This window comes from Anomaloglossus baeobatrachus, chromosome 3 (genome assembly GCF_048569485.1).
Source record: "Anomaloglossus baeobatrachus isolate aAnoBae1 chromosome 3, aAnoBae1.hap1, whole genome shotgun sequence".
Classification (NCBI taxonomy): Eukaryota; Metazoa; Chordata; class Amphibia; order Anura; family Aromobatidae; genus Anomaloglossus; species Anomaloglossus baeobatrachus.
The window spans coordinates 508,243,177-508,261,944 of NC_134355.1; the positions used below are offsets into that span (position 1 = coordinate 508,243,177).

The following is an 18,768-nucleotide window of genomic DNA, read 5'->3' on the forward strand; positions in this document are numbered from 1 at the left end:
AACTAACAACCTGAATGAAAAATATGTCCCCTCCAGGACTTTACCATTAACCATCATACAGCAGTCACCTGCTCTACATGGATGACATCAAGCTGTATGCAAAAAATGAGAGAGATATCAGCTCACTAATCCACCTGACAAGGATCTACAGCGAAGACATCGGGATGTCTTTCGGGCTGGAGAAATGTGGCCGGTTGGTAATGAATAGAGGCAAGGTAGTAAAGACTGATGGAGTAGAACTTCCGGCAGGGCACATATCAGATGTGCGGACCTGCTAGATGTACCTCGGCATCCCGCAGGGATACAGTAACCATGATGAGGAGGCAAGGAAAGCAGCAACATCCAAATACCATCAAAGGTTAAGACAGGTCTTTAAGAACCAGCTCAATGGGAAGAATAAGATCCATGCCATCAATACATACGCTCTGCCAGTTATTAGATGCCCTGCTGGCATAGTGTGCTGGCCAAAAGAAGAAATAGAAGTTGTAGATGTGAAGACCCGGAAGCTCCTTACAATGCATGGAGGTCTACACCTCAAGTCTAACACCCAAAGATTATATACCAACAGAAAGGAGGGTGGTCGAGGCTTGATAGGTGTCTGAGCCACCGTCATGGATGAAAAAGGAGTGTACAGGAGTACATAAGAAAAATGGCACCAAAAGAAGAGACGCTGAGGAGAAGGAAGAACAGGAACATGGAGTCCCTTGGCAAGACAAGCTGCTGCATGGGATGTACCATGGACAGATAATGGAGGTGGCCAACAGAAGTCTTACCACTGGCTGGAGAAAGCTGGACTCCGGGACAGTACAGAGGCACTAATCATAGCGGCACAAGAGCAAGCGCTAAATACCAGTTCTATAGATGCAGGAATCTATCACACAAGACAAGACCCAAGGTGCAGGCTATGTAAAGAAACCTCGGAAACAGTCCAACACATAGTAGCAGGATGCAAAATGCAAGCAGGAACAGCATACACCGAACGACACAATCAAGTAGTTGGAATTGTATAAAGAAACACCTGTACAGCGTATGGGCTAAGTGTGTCACCCTGCGCTATTAGGGGGCCCAGTCCCAGGGATCAGGGGCAGTCACTCGGTCCCGGTCTTAAGGGGTCACTCAGTCCTATGCCCTGGGGTGGCTCCACAATAAAAGGGGGATAGTTTAAGTGGGAAAATTCGTGACGCCACTCACGGTAGTGTGGCCAGGTGGAATGGCCACCGCTGCTGTGTTTCACTCCTGCTGGGGCCGGTGTTATCAGCAGCAGGTTGGTAAGGCCTCTGTGGTTAGGGCTGGCCCTAGTGGAGGAAGACAGTAGTAGTCGGTGTAAGTGTGTGCACAAAAGTCACTGGGACAACACAGGGAAGTCGTTTAAAAGTCTTTTTACTCACTGGGAGGGACTCTTCCCGCTTTGTGTGTCCTAGTAATTTGTCCTGTAGTTCTTGGGGGACGCGATCCTGCACTGGTCTTAGTACTGGCCTGCACACCTGCAGCAGGGAACCTCTCTGGGGTAGGCTTCCTCACTTCTCTACCTAGGCTCACTCTCTTGTAGCTAGGTCTCAGGATTCTAGTGGGGCAGACTCCGTTCTGTCCTTCTCTTCCCCTTTCCAGATTTACACATGATTCCAGGAGTCCTGTCTGACTTCAACCAGCAACTATTCACTTTCTTCCTCACAGTCCACAGAGGTTGCCAGGAGAGCAACAGGGGTGGGCAATTTGGATGGCTTTTGCATACTGGTGCTTGTCCCTTGGAGTTCAGGAAAACATTACACCTTACGTGGGTGCAATGCCCTGTGGCACCTGAGGTCGCAGGGGCGCTACACTAAGTCGCCATAAGTCCAGGTGGGAGACCTCGGAAAAAGTGGTGGAGCTTGAAAGAGCTAAAATCCTGTGAGCGTTCAAGATCCAGACAGATAAGCAAGTGGTGGCTAACCAACCAGATATCGTGATAGCCGAAAAGGTTCAGAAGACAACAATGATAATAGATGTGGAAGTGCCTATTGGCAGCATTATCAGAAAGAAGGAATATGAGAAGCTGGAGTATTACCAGGGCCTCAAAGAACAACTGGAGAGGATGTGGAAGGTGAAGACAACTATGATCCCAGTGGTGATAGGAGCATTTGGAGCAGTGACCCCTAAGTTGGAAACATTGCTAGAGCAAATTCCAGGAGCAACAACTGAGCTCTCTGTCCAGAAAAGCGCAATGCTGGGAACAACTAGGATCCTGCGCAGAACCCTCAAACTTCCAGGTCTCTGGTAGAGGACTCGAGAATGAAGAAGGACAAATAATAACAATAACCACCCCATAGGGGTGAGATGGTAGTTTATCTTTTCTATATTATATATATTTCTCTATACTTTCACTATATATCAAAGTGTGACCATTTGCCCCAAACAGAATGACTGTAAGTAAATGTATGCTACTGTACTTAATTAAAAGTGCAATCATCTGTAGTGACTGCTATATAAAATGCTTGTAATTGCGGGCCTGGTGGTCATGATTCACGTCAAACCTCTTCTTAAATACAAACACTTGTATAATTGCCAACACAAGAGCTAAACAGTAAGATTCCCTAAAGAGACTGTATGATATAATACACACAATAAGATTTAAAAGCTGTTGAAATGACTTGGTTTATTCCCCCAGTGCTTCTAAAATAGGAAAAAATAAAGCAGCTTTGCCAATAGTGATCTAATCCCTTTCCTGCCATTTTGTGTATACAGCTCCTATGCAACCTATGGTTCGACAGTCGTATTCTGTCATTAAGATGGAAGGGAGAGTTATTGCACAGAAATAGATAAACCTGAATAGAAGCTGCACAAAGAACAAGATGACTTTTTCATATATAATTTTGCCTCCAAAAAAACACTAATGAAAATAAGATGAAATCAAATTAATCAAATTATGTGTCAGGTATCAATCACATTAATATCACACTATTGTTACCAATGTATGGTCACAGCAAACAAAAAATATCAAAAATATCCAGGCTCCCATCAGGCCAAGCTACACAGCAGATAAATCCATTATGTGGAACAGCGACAGAATCACCTTTTTCCTCACACATTGTCTATATTCATGAAGTAAAGACAGCCAATCTCATTCTTACCTCCATTTTATGTCCAGTGGCTTCTTGTTACGGCTCTTCTGGCTCAAAAATGGGTACAGGCAGTGATAAGAACTGACATTATGATTTGCCCCGAATACATGCGTTATGCCTAGAGGTGTTATGGGGAGCCGAATGCAACTGAGAAGAGGGCACCATTTCTGCCACTTTTATAGGCCTGTTATGATTACTCTGGCAATATTAAAGAGGTGAACATCTAGCAATATTACAAGAGAGCCAAATGTGGCCATCAGGTATGCATACATTTTGGTGAAACACTGTATGGCAAAGTACTTTATACAACCCTGGTAGGGAAATTAGGACTAATAACTGCTAGTCAAATAATCTTTCTGGCATAATTTACTATCCCTGGTCTTAAACAACATCTGCCTTCCATGAATAACCCTATTATGTGAAACTATAATGAAAAGAAATAAAAGGTGCATATCTAACATATGTACAATCACTCTCAAGCACTTTAAAGTTCTACTGAATGTGTTTACAGTACCTGCAGGCCATCTTGTCCATCTGTGCACTGTATACCCAGTACCTGCAGGCCATCTTGTCCATCTGTGCACTGTATACCCAGTACCTGCAGGCCATCTTGTCCATCTGTGCACTGTATACCCAGTACCTGCAGGCCATCTTGTCCATCTGTGCACTGTATACCCAGTACCTGCAGGCCATCTTGTCCATCTGTGCACTGTATACCCAGTACCTGCAGGCCATCTTGTCCATCTGTGCACTGTATACCCAGTACCTGTAGGCCATCTTGTCCATCTGTGCACTGTATACCCAGTACCTGCAGGCCATCTTGTCCATCTGTGCACTGTATACCCAGTACCTGCAGGCCATCTTGTCCATCTGTGCACTGTATACCCAGTACCTGCAGGCCATCTTGTCCATCTGTGCACTGTATACCCAGTACCTGCAGGGCATCTTGTCCATCTGTGCACTGTATACCCAGTACCTGCAGGCCATCTTGTCCATCTGTGCACTGTATACCCAGTACCTGCAGGCCATCTTGTCCATCTGTGCACTGTATACCCAGTACCTGCAGGCCATCTTGTCCATCTGTGCACTGTATACCCAGTACCTGCAGGCCATCTTGTCCATCTGTGCACTGTATACCCAGTACCTGCAGGCCATCTTGTCCATCTGTGCACTGTATACCCAGTACCTGCAGGCCATCTTGTCCATCTGTGCACTGTATACCCAGTACCTGCAGGCCATCTTGTCCATCTGTGCACTGTATACCCAGTACCTGCAGGCCATCTTGTCCATCTGTGCACTGTATACCCAGTACCTGCAGGCCATCTTGTCCATCTGTGCACTGTATACCCAGTACCTGCAGGCCATCTTGTTGCACAGACTTGGAATACCCCATTTGCCAGATACCATACTCTGTTACGGTACACAAATAAGATTTCTAGGTTGAAAAATGCACATTTCTGTTCATGAAAAAGCTAACAATATAGGATAATAATCTGCCTTTTGGTTTAGATGAAGAAATAGATTTCAGTATCATTCCGCAAACCCCACAGGGTAACACAAGCTAAGTTGTAATATGAGCATTACTATGTAATATTACTAAACTCCAGTTAGTATCGAAATGTCAGTACTAGCACTGCTTGATACTTGCCCCCCTCAGTGAGAAACTGCATTACCTTAGGAAAAGTGATCCTAGACCCAAACATGAGAAATCACATGTTAGATATGAATGACTAGTCAAACTTGTTATATAGACGAAGTGTCTCTCTGTTCTGACAATCCCTGGTAGATCCTTGTCGGATAGAAAGGTGTTCACTTTTTTCTATAATTTTGCGGAGATTGTTCCAAGCCATTATGTGAAAAGCCAGAATAGCATTTGGCATAAGGGGTGCTAGAATTGGAACAAATATTGCTCTCTTGTGTGTTCCAGGGCCTAAAATACTAAATAAGGTAGAATCCTGACTAAATTATTTTTTATATATATATATATATATATATATATATATATATATATATATATATATATATATATATTTTGAAAAGAAAATGTATTGCCCAAGAAACATAACCTTGTAGAATGCCAGGCTTCAGGAATTCAGAGACAGTGTAAGGCTGGCAAAGCTTTAAAGAGATTTATGTATGCCCATTTACAGTATACTGTTTTACTGTCATATCCAAATGTGTGGCAAATTCTTCTATTGAACACAAATGATTTTTCTTTCTATATCTTTATATAAACCGCACTGGTCGCATAATGCTAGGTTGCTAATCTTTCTGTGATTTACAATTTCATGTGTTTTCATGATGAGATTTATGCAAGGAATAAAAATCTTCGTGTCTGATAGAAATTACACGGCGGCCCCTCTGCTGCCCACTAAGGGAAGCTCCTGCCCGCTCTCATTTTTATGATCCAGTAGATATTTATGAAGCAGAATTATTAGCAGCTGTTTTTCCAGCAACTATCTTTTATGGAATTAGTTAGTGAGAGCGATACAAGATGGTAACATGAACGTGTAGCCTGCACTGCTTAGTCAAAGTGTTTGTTTACTGGGGATGGCTAGCAACAGGGGGCAAGAAATCTGTTGCCCTCTAGACTGCTTGTTTTCACAAAGACTTGGAATGCACACGTGATGTCCATCACATCAACACGCTACATTTTATTCTACATAAATGTTGCTTAATATAAGCTTTATGCTGTCTTTAGGTAAATCTTTGTTTCTATTTTTTTGTAAGACCACTAAGTATTTTGTAATAAAACACACTATGCAGGTAAGAATGCTTACTCCAGCAGGTTAAAGACCTAATAAAGGGGGAGTTCACATTATAGGCAAATTACATATCCAAAGGATATCTCACCTACGGGACCCACAACTTTAACTAGAACTGGAGTTCCCTTGTAATCATCCTATATGTGGCAGTCATCTCACTGGGAAGCAGGCTGGACTGGCCCACAGGAGAAATGGAGAATCCTCTGGTGGGCCACTTTTCAGTAGTTTATCACCCCCAAACAAAATCAGTAGTTGATACAATGTATTTCTTTTACTACTGACAAGGGAAGCATCTCATCATTCTTTTTACAAACTACCAATATATTATTATATAGAAGCAAAGGTACATTTTTGAATGCTATATTCCATGTAGTTGATGAGTGGGCCCGAAGAGTCAATTTTACTAATGGGCCCCCGCCGCCCCAATCCGACACTGCTGGAAACGGTTGGACACCAATATGGACATTTTTCCTAAGAGCACCCCTGTGCGAGTGTACAAGGGAGCCAGGGGATGGCCGGCTGGGCTCCGCTCTACTTTACTAGTCTGAACTTGTGCATGTATTCTGCCTCAGCCGAGCGGTGGGACACTTACTTGAGTCTTCTGGAGTGCCACCCTACTGCCAGTCAACGTCTGAGATGTAGCAGGACAACACATCACACAGAGAGTTTCTTTGCAACACAACAACAAACACTTTATTTGACTTTCCATCTTTCTGGACAGACATTGCCATTTACAATCCTGTTCTTTTGAGTACTTATCCTGTCTAGCCCTCGCCTTGGGTATTAGCCTTCCAACAGCCAAGTCTAAACTTCTGCTTTTCCCTGTTTCTTGGTTTCATGGATCCCCAAGTTCTATCACCGCCTCGGATCGTATCAATATTGCCCAACACAAGGGGAGACTAAAGGCTGCGATCTCGCTAGCGAGATCGCTAGCGTGTGTACCTGCTCCCATCATTTGTGGGTCACGGGCAAAATCGCTGCCCATGGCGCACAAAATCGCTCAGACCCATCACACTACTTACCTGCCTAGTGACGTCGCTGTGACTGGCGAACCGCCTCCTTTCTAAGGGGGTGGTTCGTTCGGCATCATAGCGACGTCACTAAGCGGCCGCCCAATAGAAGCGGAGGGGTGGAGATGAGCGGGAGGTAACATCCCGTCCACCTCCTTCCTTCCTCATTGCGGGCGGCCACAGGTACGATGTTGTTCCTCGTTCCTGCAGTGTCACAAATAGCAATGTGTGCTGCCGTAGGAACGACGAGCAACATCGTACCTGCAGCAGCAACGATAATTGGGAATAGGGGAGCATGTCAACGAGCAACGATTTTGAACGATTTTGCGACCTTTTTCGATCGCACGTAAGTGTCACATGCAACGACATCGCTAAAGTGGCCGGATGTGCGTCACAAATTCCGTGACCCCCAACGACATCGCTTTAGCGATGTTGCTGCATGTAAAGCGGCCTATAGGCTCAGGACACAACAAAGAAAACCTCTCGATTCCCTGATGGACCCTAGTACAGTACTCAACCTCACACCAGGAAATTTTCTACAGAACTAACTCACTAGCCAACACTCTGCTCTCTGACACTCCTCCCATCCTGGCTTTCAGTTTTTCGGCAAACAGAAGGTATCTATTTTACTGTACATACTAAAACCTTCTCTTACTCTCATATCTATTTGCTTCCACTCCTACTTAACATTCCTATGCTTTACATGATACGGTTATGGATTAGTCACACATGATAGATTACGCTATGAAATACACATTATACACTAAAATACAGTAAAATACAATATGCAATAAAACACTTAAAACTGACGGGTGATAGAGGTCGCCGACCGCTGCAGTGCTCCGGCTCTGCTACATACTCTGACGTACAGACTAGCAGCAGCAATTCAACATTAGCTTTAATATACATCATATGTGCATAATAGGAGTGGGGTGATCCGACCACCTCCTACACAAGAACAGTACATGTGCCCCAGGTGAAAGGGGACAAACTACCTCTTGGGTTACTTTGTGTTGGCACAGGCTGCATCAATAATATGTCCACCTCTGATTCCATACATATTCCGTACATTGCCCATTTATCATAGAAATAATACAACCATGCTTCAAAGAAGAAAATGTATTACATGATTTTTAAGGGTAGCACTGGTTTAAAATGAATGTCAAGGCCCACCACAGTGGGATATGTACTACTGAACATAAAAATAGCAACATCAAGAAGGAACATTTGTGAAATTATGAAAATTTCAAGATTGAAAGACATGTTAATGATATTCAAATAATGCAAAATTGGAAACAAAATGTTCAAAGCATCTTAACTTATTCGGTATCAAATATGAGTGCCAAAGACATCTCAGATGTGCTCAATGAAAGACAAGTACGAAGATGCTGCAGGCCTTTGTTGCACATTTAGGCCACATAGGCTGCCCACAATAGCACAAGCAACATGCAGCCTGGCATTGTCATATTTTAAAACCAGCTCCTTGGACAATTTCTCTTGTGAAGGGCTCTTCAAGGTGTTGCCCATGTGCTCTCCAGACCAATTTCTAGCAAGACAAAAATTAAATTCATCACTGAACAGGATAGGCTTCCATTCCGGCCTCCATAGCTATCTTGTACTGCACAATGATAACTTTTGAGAGAGGTGGCATGAGGTCTGTAGCTGGAAATTTGACTCGTAGCCCAATGTTATGCAAACACCTTGTGATTGTTTGGGTAGACAATGTTTGATGCCTTAGGCTTGATAAGCAACATCTAATTTCACTTGCAGTACAGAATGGATCACTATTCACCATTCTTTGAATCTGATGAGACCATTTGGGCAAGACCATAAACAGCTTGCACAAGGTAATGTCACACCGGTCTAACTCCTGGAATTAAGGTGGTGTTACACATAGCGACGCAGCAGCGATCACGACCAGCGATCTGACCTTATCAGGATTGCTGCTGCGTCGTTACATGGTCGCTGGTGAGCTGTCAAACAGGCAGATCTCACCAGCGACCAGTGACCAGCCCCCAGCCAGCAGCGACATGTGGAAGCGTAACTAAGGTAAATATCGGGTAACCAAGGAAAGCATTTCTCTTGGTTACCCGATATTTACCTTAGTTACTAGCGTCCGCCCTCTCACACTGCCCTGCCGGCTCCCTGTTCCCTGCACTCCTAGCCAGAGTACTCATCGGGTTAATTACATGATGTGTACTCTAGCTACGTGTGCAGGGAGCAGGGAGCCGGCACTGGCAGCGTGAAAGCACACCGCTTAGCGCTGGCTCCTGCACTCCTAGCCAGAGTACACATCGGGTTAATTACCCGATGTGTATTCCAGCTACGTATGCAGGGAGCAGGGAGCCAGCACTGGCAGCGTGAGAGCGGCGGACGCTAGTAACTAAGGTAAATATCGGGTAACCAAGGAAAGGGCTTCTTGGTTACCCGATGTTTACCATGGTTACAGCTTACCGCAGGCTGCCAGACGCCGGCTCCCTGCTCCCTGCTCGCTTCAGTTTGTCGCTCTCTCGCTGTCACACACAGTGATGTGTGCTTCACAGCGGGAGAGTGACGAGCAAAAAATGAAGCAGGACATTCAGCAACGACCGGTGACCTCACAGCAGGGGCTAGGTCGTTGCTGGATGTCACACACAGCGACAGCGACGGGACATCGCTGCTACATCACAGAAAATGGTCACTTAGCAGCGACGTTGTTGTCGTCGTCGCTATGTGTGACACCACCTTTAGGGTGTGGGTTGGCATAATATATGCTAGCTGGATCTCTCACGTATTCATTCCATGTTCACTAACAGGTCATTTCTTCACAATTTCCGGGGAGCTGTTCTTCAAGATAACAATGCCAGCATTGCATAGATGTGCTACCATGTTCTGCAGTATCTCTGGACTTGTCTATCATTCTGCACATGTGGCACTTCATTGGTTGGCAATTGTTGCTGCCAACAGTAGATCTTGAGGATTCACCCAAGTGCACTTTGTGTGGCAGAACATTCCTCAGACAGCTATTAAGAAGTTCATTGACAACAGCCAAGGCTTGTAAGTGGGTGCCACTTTTATTCGATACTGAATAAATTGACATCTGCTTATAATTAACATTACTATTGATCATGTGATTTCCATAATTCCATGACTTTTACTTCTTGGTGTTGTAATTTCAATGTAGAAGAGTGTATATGCAGAAGAAGAGAAACCCATTATGGACATCCAAGTAGACTGATCAACTTGTACATAAGGTTCCAGACTCTTTCTCATGAACTTAAGCCTGTATGAAAATTTTTATGAGACTAATATATTGACATAAAATTTTTGTCTAATTTTCAGAAAGATGATCCTGATGATTGTCCTATTGAGTTAAGCAAAGTTCAGAGTGTTAAGGCTGTAGCTAAGAAGCGCCGGGATCGAAGTCTCCCTCGAGCTTTTGAGATCTTTACCGATAATAAAACATATGTCTTCAAGGCAAAAGATGAGAAGAATGCAGAAGAATGGTTGCAATGCATCAATGTAGCTGTCGCACAAGCAAAAGAGCGGGAGAGTAGAGAAGCTACGACTTACTTGTAATTTTATATTCAGCAAGGGAGCACGTTATTCCATGGCAAAATATTTCTACCAGATTTATGCTATTGTATTGTAAACTATAGATAATTACACATTGGTTTATTGAGACATATGTTAAGTCTCTTCTGCATCAAATTACATAGTGCTAATTATCAACCTATTTTTATTTATTTTAGCAATGTAGATAAGATAGAATCTTTACCAAAGTTGTACAATTACTGTAAATAAAATTTGCACAAAATTTGTATTTAATTTAAGGATGGCATATAGTCTTTCAATCCACTATAGTCTGTTAATCCAAATTAATAATGCTGTTTGCTAGATATATACCTATGGAGTTTCCCGCTAATATTATTTCTGCCAGTCATTAGCGCTTTGAATATCAACCAAGACTGGCAGCTCTTATACACATAGATAAAAGTCACTTTTAAAGATTGTTTGACCATCTAATGTGTCTACATACCCAATTAATATTAAGGATCAGGCAATCTGAATTTTTAAAAACAATTCTTATGTTCTGTGTATAGACAAGCCACTTGCAGATGAGTCTGGCTGTGGCTTTCTCCACTCCCCCCATAAAGAACACTTGAACAATCAAGCTAGTCAAGCATTTTTGTGTCTGGGGGAGGTAAGAGAGAAGTCTAATTAGTGTAAAAGATTCCTATACTGCGTGTTTATATACAGCAGGTGAAGAAGTATTGAACATATCACCAATTATCTTAGTAAATTTATTGCTAAAGGTGCTATAGAAATAAAATTCTCAATAGATGTTGGTAACAAGTACAACCCATCCAATCTACACAGGCAAATAAATCAAACCATAGATGTCCAAAAATTAGGTTATGTGTAAAAATGAGAAATGACACAGTGAAAAAGTTATTAAACACATGAAGAGAGAGAGGTGTAAAAAGCCATGGAAAGTCATAACACTATCTTAAATATATCAGTAATTAGAAAGAAATCCTGCGACTTAGGAAAATCTAATATCCGCTGGTTCATCTGATGGCTTAGAAATAAAATCTCACTACCAAAGTGCGACAGAAGAAACATCTCATGATGGGAAAAAACAGTGAGCTGTCTGAAGACCTTCAAAATCTTATTGTTGCAAAACATACCAATGGCATTGGTTACAGAAGAATTTCTAAACTACTGAAGGCTCCAGTGAGCACTATTAGGGGCTATAAGTGGAAAGAACATAATTTCACAATATAGCGGCCACAACCAGGAGTTCCTTGCCAGATTTCAGATAGAACAGTGAAATAATTATCAGAATAGTTATCCAAGAGTCAAGGACCACCTGTGAAGATCTAAAGAAAGACTTCAAATCAATAGGTACAATTGTTAAAAAAAAAACAAAAAAAAAAAACAATAAGAAGTGCACTCAACCTCCATGGACTATATGCATGCTCACCCCGTAAGGCTCTATTGCTGAACAAAAAGCATGTTCAGGCACGTTTAAAGTTTGCTCACCAACATTTAGACAAACCTGTCAAATACTGGGAGGATATAGTCTGGTCAGATGAGGCCAAAATTGAACTCTTTACATGTCATAATACACATCATGTTTGTAGGCCAAAAGGCACTGCATGTCACCCAAAGACACCATACCAACAGTGAAGTGTGAAGATGGGAACATCATGATGTGGGGCTGTTTTTCAGCATACAGCACAAGAAAACTCATATAATTTAAGGATAGATTAAAGGACAATTATACCGAGACATTCTTGATAAAAATCTGCTGCCATCTACAAGAATAATGAAGATGAAATGGGGGAGGAAATTTCAACAAGACAATGATCACAAACACAGCCAAAGCAACTTTCAGCTGGTTTAAATAAAACTGCTAGAGTGACCCAGCCAATCACCCAACATGAATCCAATAGAAAAATGTATGGAAGGAACTGAGGCTCAGCATTCATAGAAGGAGCCCACAGACCCTTCAAGATTTGAAGACTGTTTGTGTGAAAGAATGGACCAGAAACACACCTGGCCAATGCTTGAAACTAGTTTCATCATACAGGAGACATCTTGAAGCTGTCATCATCAGCCAAGGCTTTTGTACAAAGTATTCAATTTCAGTAAGCGTGTTCAATTCTTTTCCCTGTGTCATTCCTTATTATTAGACATAAGTTAATTTATGCGCATCTATGGTTTGATTTATTTGCATGTGGATTGGATGTACACAGACATGTGAATGAACCGTTACTTGCCATCTTGATTTCAGCTTGAGTCAGGTGCACTGGTTATAGCCTAGAATGGAGGTCATTGATAGGTGCAATTAGCACTCGCTCTTTCTAGAGGGTATCTAAAATATTTTCTGATTTTATACGGTATCCTGGAAGAATATGTTTATATTTATTTTGAACTAAGCTTTGTAAATTTTATTTTAGAATTTTGCTCATTATTATGTAAAACTATATTTGTACATGAACATCTACATGCACAAAATATCAAACCAGGCATGACCCTTTTATTCCGTTTCAGGAGCACTTTCTATTGTTCTTCGTATGACCTGCCCAGCTGTTGTATTGTTAAATAGTTTTTTATTTCATCCCAGAAATAGAGAAGGAATACTGGGCACTATTTTTTGTTGTTATAAGATGAAAAATCCAATTCAAACTGCCACTCAACGGGTAAATTGTTAAACCACTATTATGTATCACCCGTGTGAACATTTAGCGTGAAGCTTGAGCTTGGATCTGCTGAGCGGAGTGCACTTCAAAGCTCTAGTGTCATGAAAATCCAATATTTGAGAAAAAAGAAAGCACTCACCAGTTTGCAGAAAAATCTGATGTTACCTTTATTCAGGCTTTGGGGGAGGGTGTTGGAATGGTGTGCACAGAGACTACGGCCATTTCGCACCGATTGCCAATACTTCTAGACCCGTAGAAGCATCAGCAATCGGTGCGAAATGGCTGTAGTCTCTGTGCACGCCATCCCAACACCCTCCCCCAATGCCTGAATAAAGGTAACATCTGATTTTTCTGCAAACCGAAAAAAAAAAAAGTAAATGAAAAAAGTCCGTGGAGCCTCTGTTAGGAGTCTCGACACAGAAATTAGCCAGATATCCCTCCGGGAAGGACCTAGCCAAGGAGTGGCTCTTTTTAGGAGACCACCATAACCACCATATTAAGTGACCCTTTTAGTCAATATCGAACTCTTTGACAAGTTTAAAGATATGACAAGGGAAATACCAAGGCCAGGTATCCATCCACAAACAGCTGTTTCGGGGTATTGCCCCTCATCAGTGTGGAGTAGGATTCTGGCCAGGTGGGAGCAATGCCTAGTAGACCAACAAGACAAAACAATCACTGATCTCGGGGAGACCAGCCAGAGAAAACACTGCCGGCAGCCAACGAGGGCGCTCAACACAGTGAAATCCTAGGTGAATTGCCCCCTGGGAAATATGCAAATCAAAAAAGTCAGTGGAGCCTCTGTAAGGCTAGTTTCACAGTTGCGCTATTTTGACGCAAACGGAATCCGTCACTAATGTAGTACAGTTCATTTTATTTACAGTGGAAGCGCGTTACTATGGCACGTGTGTGTGTCATGCAGTACCCGCTTGGTGGCGGACACTCAAACAGCACAGGTGGTTAGCCCTCATCCCTTGCTGACAGCCAGAAGAGCTCCTAATTTGAAGGACACTCTGGTTGTCAGCCATTTTTCTGGGATTTGCCACAAATTAAATCGGGGTATATCTCTTAGGGGATCCTTTCCATGTGGCAACTGCAGTATTTGCAGATACATGCATCCTGTGCCAAATATCTTTTGTCATCCACAGAACTCTTCAAAGCACCCTCTTAAGGCTTACATTAATTGTAAAACGAAGAATGTTATTTACGCCTTAATATGCCCATGTAACATGATTTATGTTGGTCAGACTTGCCAGGAGCTCAGGAAAAGAGCACAAAAACACCTTTCCACCATCAACCTGGCGGCTACTGATCAGGATAAAGGTAATCCTATAACTCCGGTGGCGGCACATTTTTTGGCACACCATCATGGGTCCTGCACAAATATTCGCATTTTGGGACTACAGAAGTTTGTGGGTAATGGGAGAGGTGGCTCATGCCATAAGTGGCTACTCCAAAATGAAGCAAAGTGGATATATAATTTAAATTCGGTAGCCCCGGATGGACTGAATGAAGATCTTCTGTTCACTGTTTTTTTGGGGTGATTGACCCCCCCTCCCCCTTTTTCCTTATATTTTCCTTCTTCCTTTTGTAGATACCCTGACATTTGGTGTGCATCTTATGCAGGACTACCAACGGCGGATTGCGAAATTTTGATTCTCTTTCTACAAGACGTCTATCCTACCCTACACGGAAAATCTGGGAACATCTTGGACGGCCATCTGCCCTTTGTGGACTTTCTGGCATTTGGTTGATATTCCACACAAGACTATCGTCTGTGGGCTATTTATTCATCTCATTCTATATGGAATATCTGGGGAATTCCTTGGACTCATTGTTTCCCCTGTGAAATTTCTGGGCCTTGCTTTATACCCCACACAAAACCACCGATTGTGGATTATGAAATCCGGATTTCTACTACGCAAAAAGATCTTTTTACTCTATACGGAGTATCTGTGGAACTTTCTTGACTCTAAGTGTATATTGGATATTATATATAAAAAACCTTTCCCCCCCCCCCCCCCTTTTTTTTTTTTTTTGCCTACTTTCCTTTCCATGGTTGCAAAATGTAAGGCCGGGAGTTGAATACTGATGATGATTTGTAAATTGTGCTATTTTGGCTTTCCATTTTTGTGGTAATTTGGTACAGTTTTTCCATATTCACTGATATATCCCCTTCCCCCCCCCCTTTTTTTTTTTTTTTCATTATTATTATTTTCTATTTACAGTTTTGTACACATTTCACTATTGCTCTTTTTCCATCTCACGTATTTTTCATATCCTTTTTGGTTACTTTTATTTCTTTTTGTATTAATTTAATTCTATTTTATTTTCAGTTTTATATTCATTTTCATTTTTCTTTATCTATTTTTCTGTAATTTCTTTACTTCACTTTACCATATACACTGTTGTCGGTTTTTCCCTCGGATATATATTTATATACTCCTTGTCTCACCACAATTATTGGGGGTGCTGTGGACTTTTAAAATTACATACAGGATTCCCTCTTCTCATTGCTGCTTCTTCGTGTACGTGTGATATTGCGCATGCGCAGTTCCCTGTTGATGACGCGCACTGATCTTTGACTTTCCGCGCATGCGCGGAATTTCCAAGATGGCAGCGCGCATCTATATGCATTACAGCCGCTGTAATATGCGCTCCCATATGGTCATGAATGGGTTCTACTGCCAGCCTCCACACAGGTGATTCTCATGATCTTCTAATCTAATAGGCTTATATACCCTCTTTGTTGTAGGCTACGATGTACACACTTGCTCTGAGGAAGCCGCTGTGCGGCGATACGCGTGGGTCCCCCACGGTATTCTCTGTTCCTGTGTGCCTCCTTTGGCCTTGCTTATTTGCCTCGCTTACTTGCACATGGTATAGTTCTTTGCCATTATCTGGCTGCCACATTTTATATAGTGGTTGCCTGTGGAGGGATAACTGCTTGCCTTACATGTGGTCTGGGAGGTGATACTGCTCCACTGACATATATTGGTACTGTCTGCCGTCTATATATATATTTTCCTTTGGGATATGACTGTTTTTCATGGCCAGTGGGCACTGTTACTATATGGTTATATATATCTTCTAAGCAGGTTTTTCTGATTGTGTACAAGCCAGTTGGCATTGTGCATTTATGTGAGATATTTCATCAGCCTTTATACAATTTTGCATGATTTATAGGTTATATGTATGACGTCTTCATTATCGCATATTATTGCTCATGCTGTGTACATGACGGGGGTCACAAGGGGTTTCAGGCCGTGTTATCTTGTGTGTCACATTTTTTAGTGTTTTTATTCTTGCTGTTACAATAAAGACTGCCTTTTATATATATATATACTATTGTGGGTGTGCTCCCTGTTATATGTAGCTCTTTTCTTTATACATTGTTGTACCCGCTTGTGTCCACACGATGTCGCGCTTCCACTGTAAATAAATTAACTGCACTACATTAGTGACGGATTCCGTTTGCGTCAAAATAGCGCAAGTGTGAGTGGGCCCTTAGGAGTCTCGACACAGAAATTAGCCAGATATCCCTCCAGGAAGGACCTAGCCAAGGAGGGGTTCTTTTTAGGAGACCACCATAACCACCATATTAAGTGACCCTTTTAGTCAATATCCAACTCTTTGACAAGTTTAAAGATATGACAAGGGAAATACCAAGGCCAGGTATCCATCTGGTGAGAGCTTTCTTTTTTCTCAAATATTGTTTTTTATTTCATATTTGACCATTTTGTTTTGCTCATCCTAACCAAATGCATGTCATGAAATGTATCACATTTTGTATTCGAAGTAAAAGTTTCATAACAACAATATTACAATTTAGGAAAACTACATTAAAGCAGCAGATGACAATTTTATAGAGCAATGATATGATAACATTACACCCCAAACTGGAATAAACATAACTATATAAAAATAATAGTATAGTTTCTTATTTCAAATCCCAGCAAGAAGAATCCCATTTACTAAGATCAAAATCATTGAGACTACAAAAAATCAGTTAAGCTCTTCCATGTGCTGGGATACTTTGGACATCGCCTAGCACACTATGGGGCATACTGTATATCAGATTGAAAAAAAATAGTTGAAATTTAATAGCATTTTTACAACAAAAAACACTACAATAACTTTCTTGGTAAGATTTTGATAGGAGGTTGTTTTTGTTCTAGTGAAATGTTGTGTTATGTTCTCATAGCAGCACTGAATTGGGAATTAAAAAAAAAAGTATTTTGAATACAGACTACTCATCTTCTTTCTTTGATTTCCAGGACAGTAATATTTCATATTCCCTGATCTGTTCTCATTTGCTTTTTTATTTCACCACACTTTGTTCTTTTTTACAACGTGTTGTTTGCTAATATCTATGTGCCTGGCTTAGAAACCTGAGATATGTATTGCTAGGTTTTTATTAGTTCCATGGGCAGTATGAGGAGCTTCAAAATCAGAAACACAACCACTTTGTGGAATTTATAAAAATACTCCTAGTATTGGATTAAGCGCTCTCTGAGATTTATAAACTGCTCATCTAATCATATAACTATATGAAAATCTTTAAATTCTTATGTTAAAGTACATTGGCCTACACATCAACAAAATATGTCCTGCAGGCATTTCATTCCTACTATTTTTATATAATCATGTATATATCAAGTACTTGCAACTACTATTGCTGCAATCTAGTCCATGTGCTTGATATTGAGTGTAGCCAAGATAGAAAATGTAATTATAACGTTGAAAAAATGTACATATTTTAGCCCCTCTGATGCATTGTTAATCAGTGGGGGTCGGGGTACTAAAACCCTTACTGCACCCCTATAGATTGGCTCACAGGGCAGACGTGTTGCTAAGCTTATTCATGATCATGTACACAGTGCTGTATGGACCCATATGTTTTCTCTTAAGTCTGTACATCACTTTGTGCGGCTCATGCCTATACTGGGCAATCAAATGTGGATTAAAGGGACTACGAAATATCAAAACATTTTTCAAAGTTTAGTTACATTTTAAACTCATTGGTTTCTTCCGTCATCTTTTACGTAAACTCTGCTTTAAACCCCTTAGCCTGTTTCACCTTCCTGACCAGGCAATTTTTTTCAATATTGACCTTCGCTTCAACGAATCCCAGTAATTCTCAGATTCTTTTTTCGTTACATATTGTGCTTCATGATAGTGGTAAATTCAGGATGATATATTTGCATTTATTTGTAAAAATATGAGAAATTTGGCAAAATTTTGAACATTTCTCAATATATGCCCTTAAAACAGAGAGTTATGTCACTTGCAATAGTTAATAAATAACATATACCACGCCTACTTTACATCAGCACAATTTTTAAAACTTTTTTTTTGTTAGTGAGTTAAAAGGGTTTACCAGCAACTTTTCATTTTTCCAACATTGACAAAATCATTTTTTCAGGTGCTTAAATAAATAAATCTTTATTCCACAGCACTTTACATACATCAAGAACACTGTCACCATTGGGGCTCACAATCTAGAGTTCCCTATCTGTATGTCTTTGGAGTGGGGGAGTGAAACCCATGCAAACAAGGGAAGAACATACAAACTCCTTGCAGATGGTGTCCTTGATGGGATTTGAACCCAGGACCCCAGCACTGCAAGATTTCAGTGCTAACCACTGAGCCATCGTGCCACCCCAACATGGAGCTAAAGCAATGTGGAAGGAAAAAATGAGAATGT

At 41.4% G+C, this 18,768-nt stretch overlaps 1 protein-coding gene across 1 annotated transcript in view; it reads left to right on the forward strand.

Moving 5' to 3' along the window:
- The window catches only part of VEPH1 (ventricular zone expressed PH domain containing 1), a 755,777-nt gene extending 742,537 nt beyond the window's left edge, over window positions 1-13,240 (forward strand). Inside the window, exon 14 of the mRNA XM_075340702.1 lies at window positions 10,195-13,240. Within this exon, the coding sequence (XP_075196817.1) occupies window positions 10,195-10,431 (237 nt within the window). The 3' untranslated portion in view covers window positions 10,432-13,240. The remainder of the gene's footprint in view (window positions 1-10,194) is intronic.
- Window positions 13,241-18,768: the final 5,528 nt, after the last annotated feature.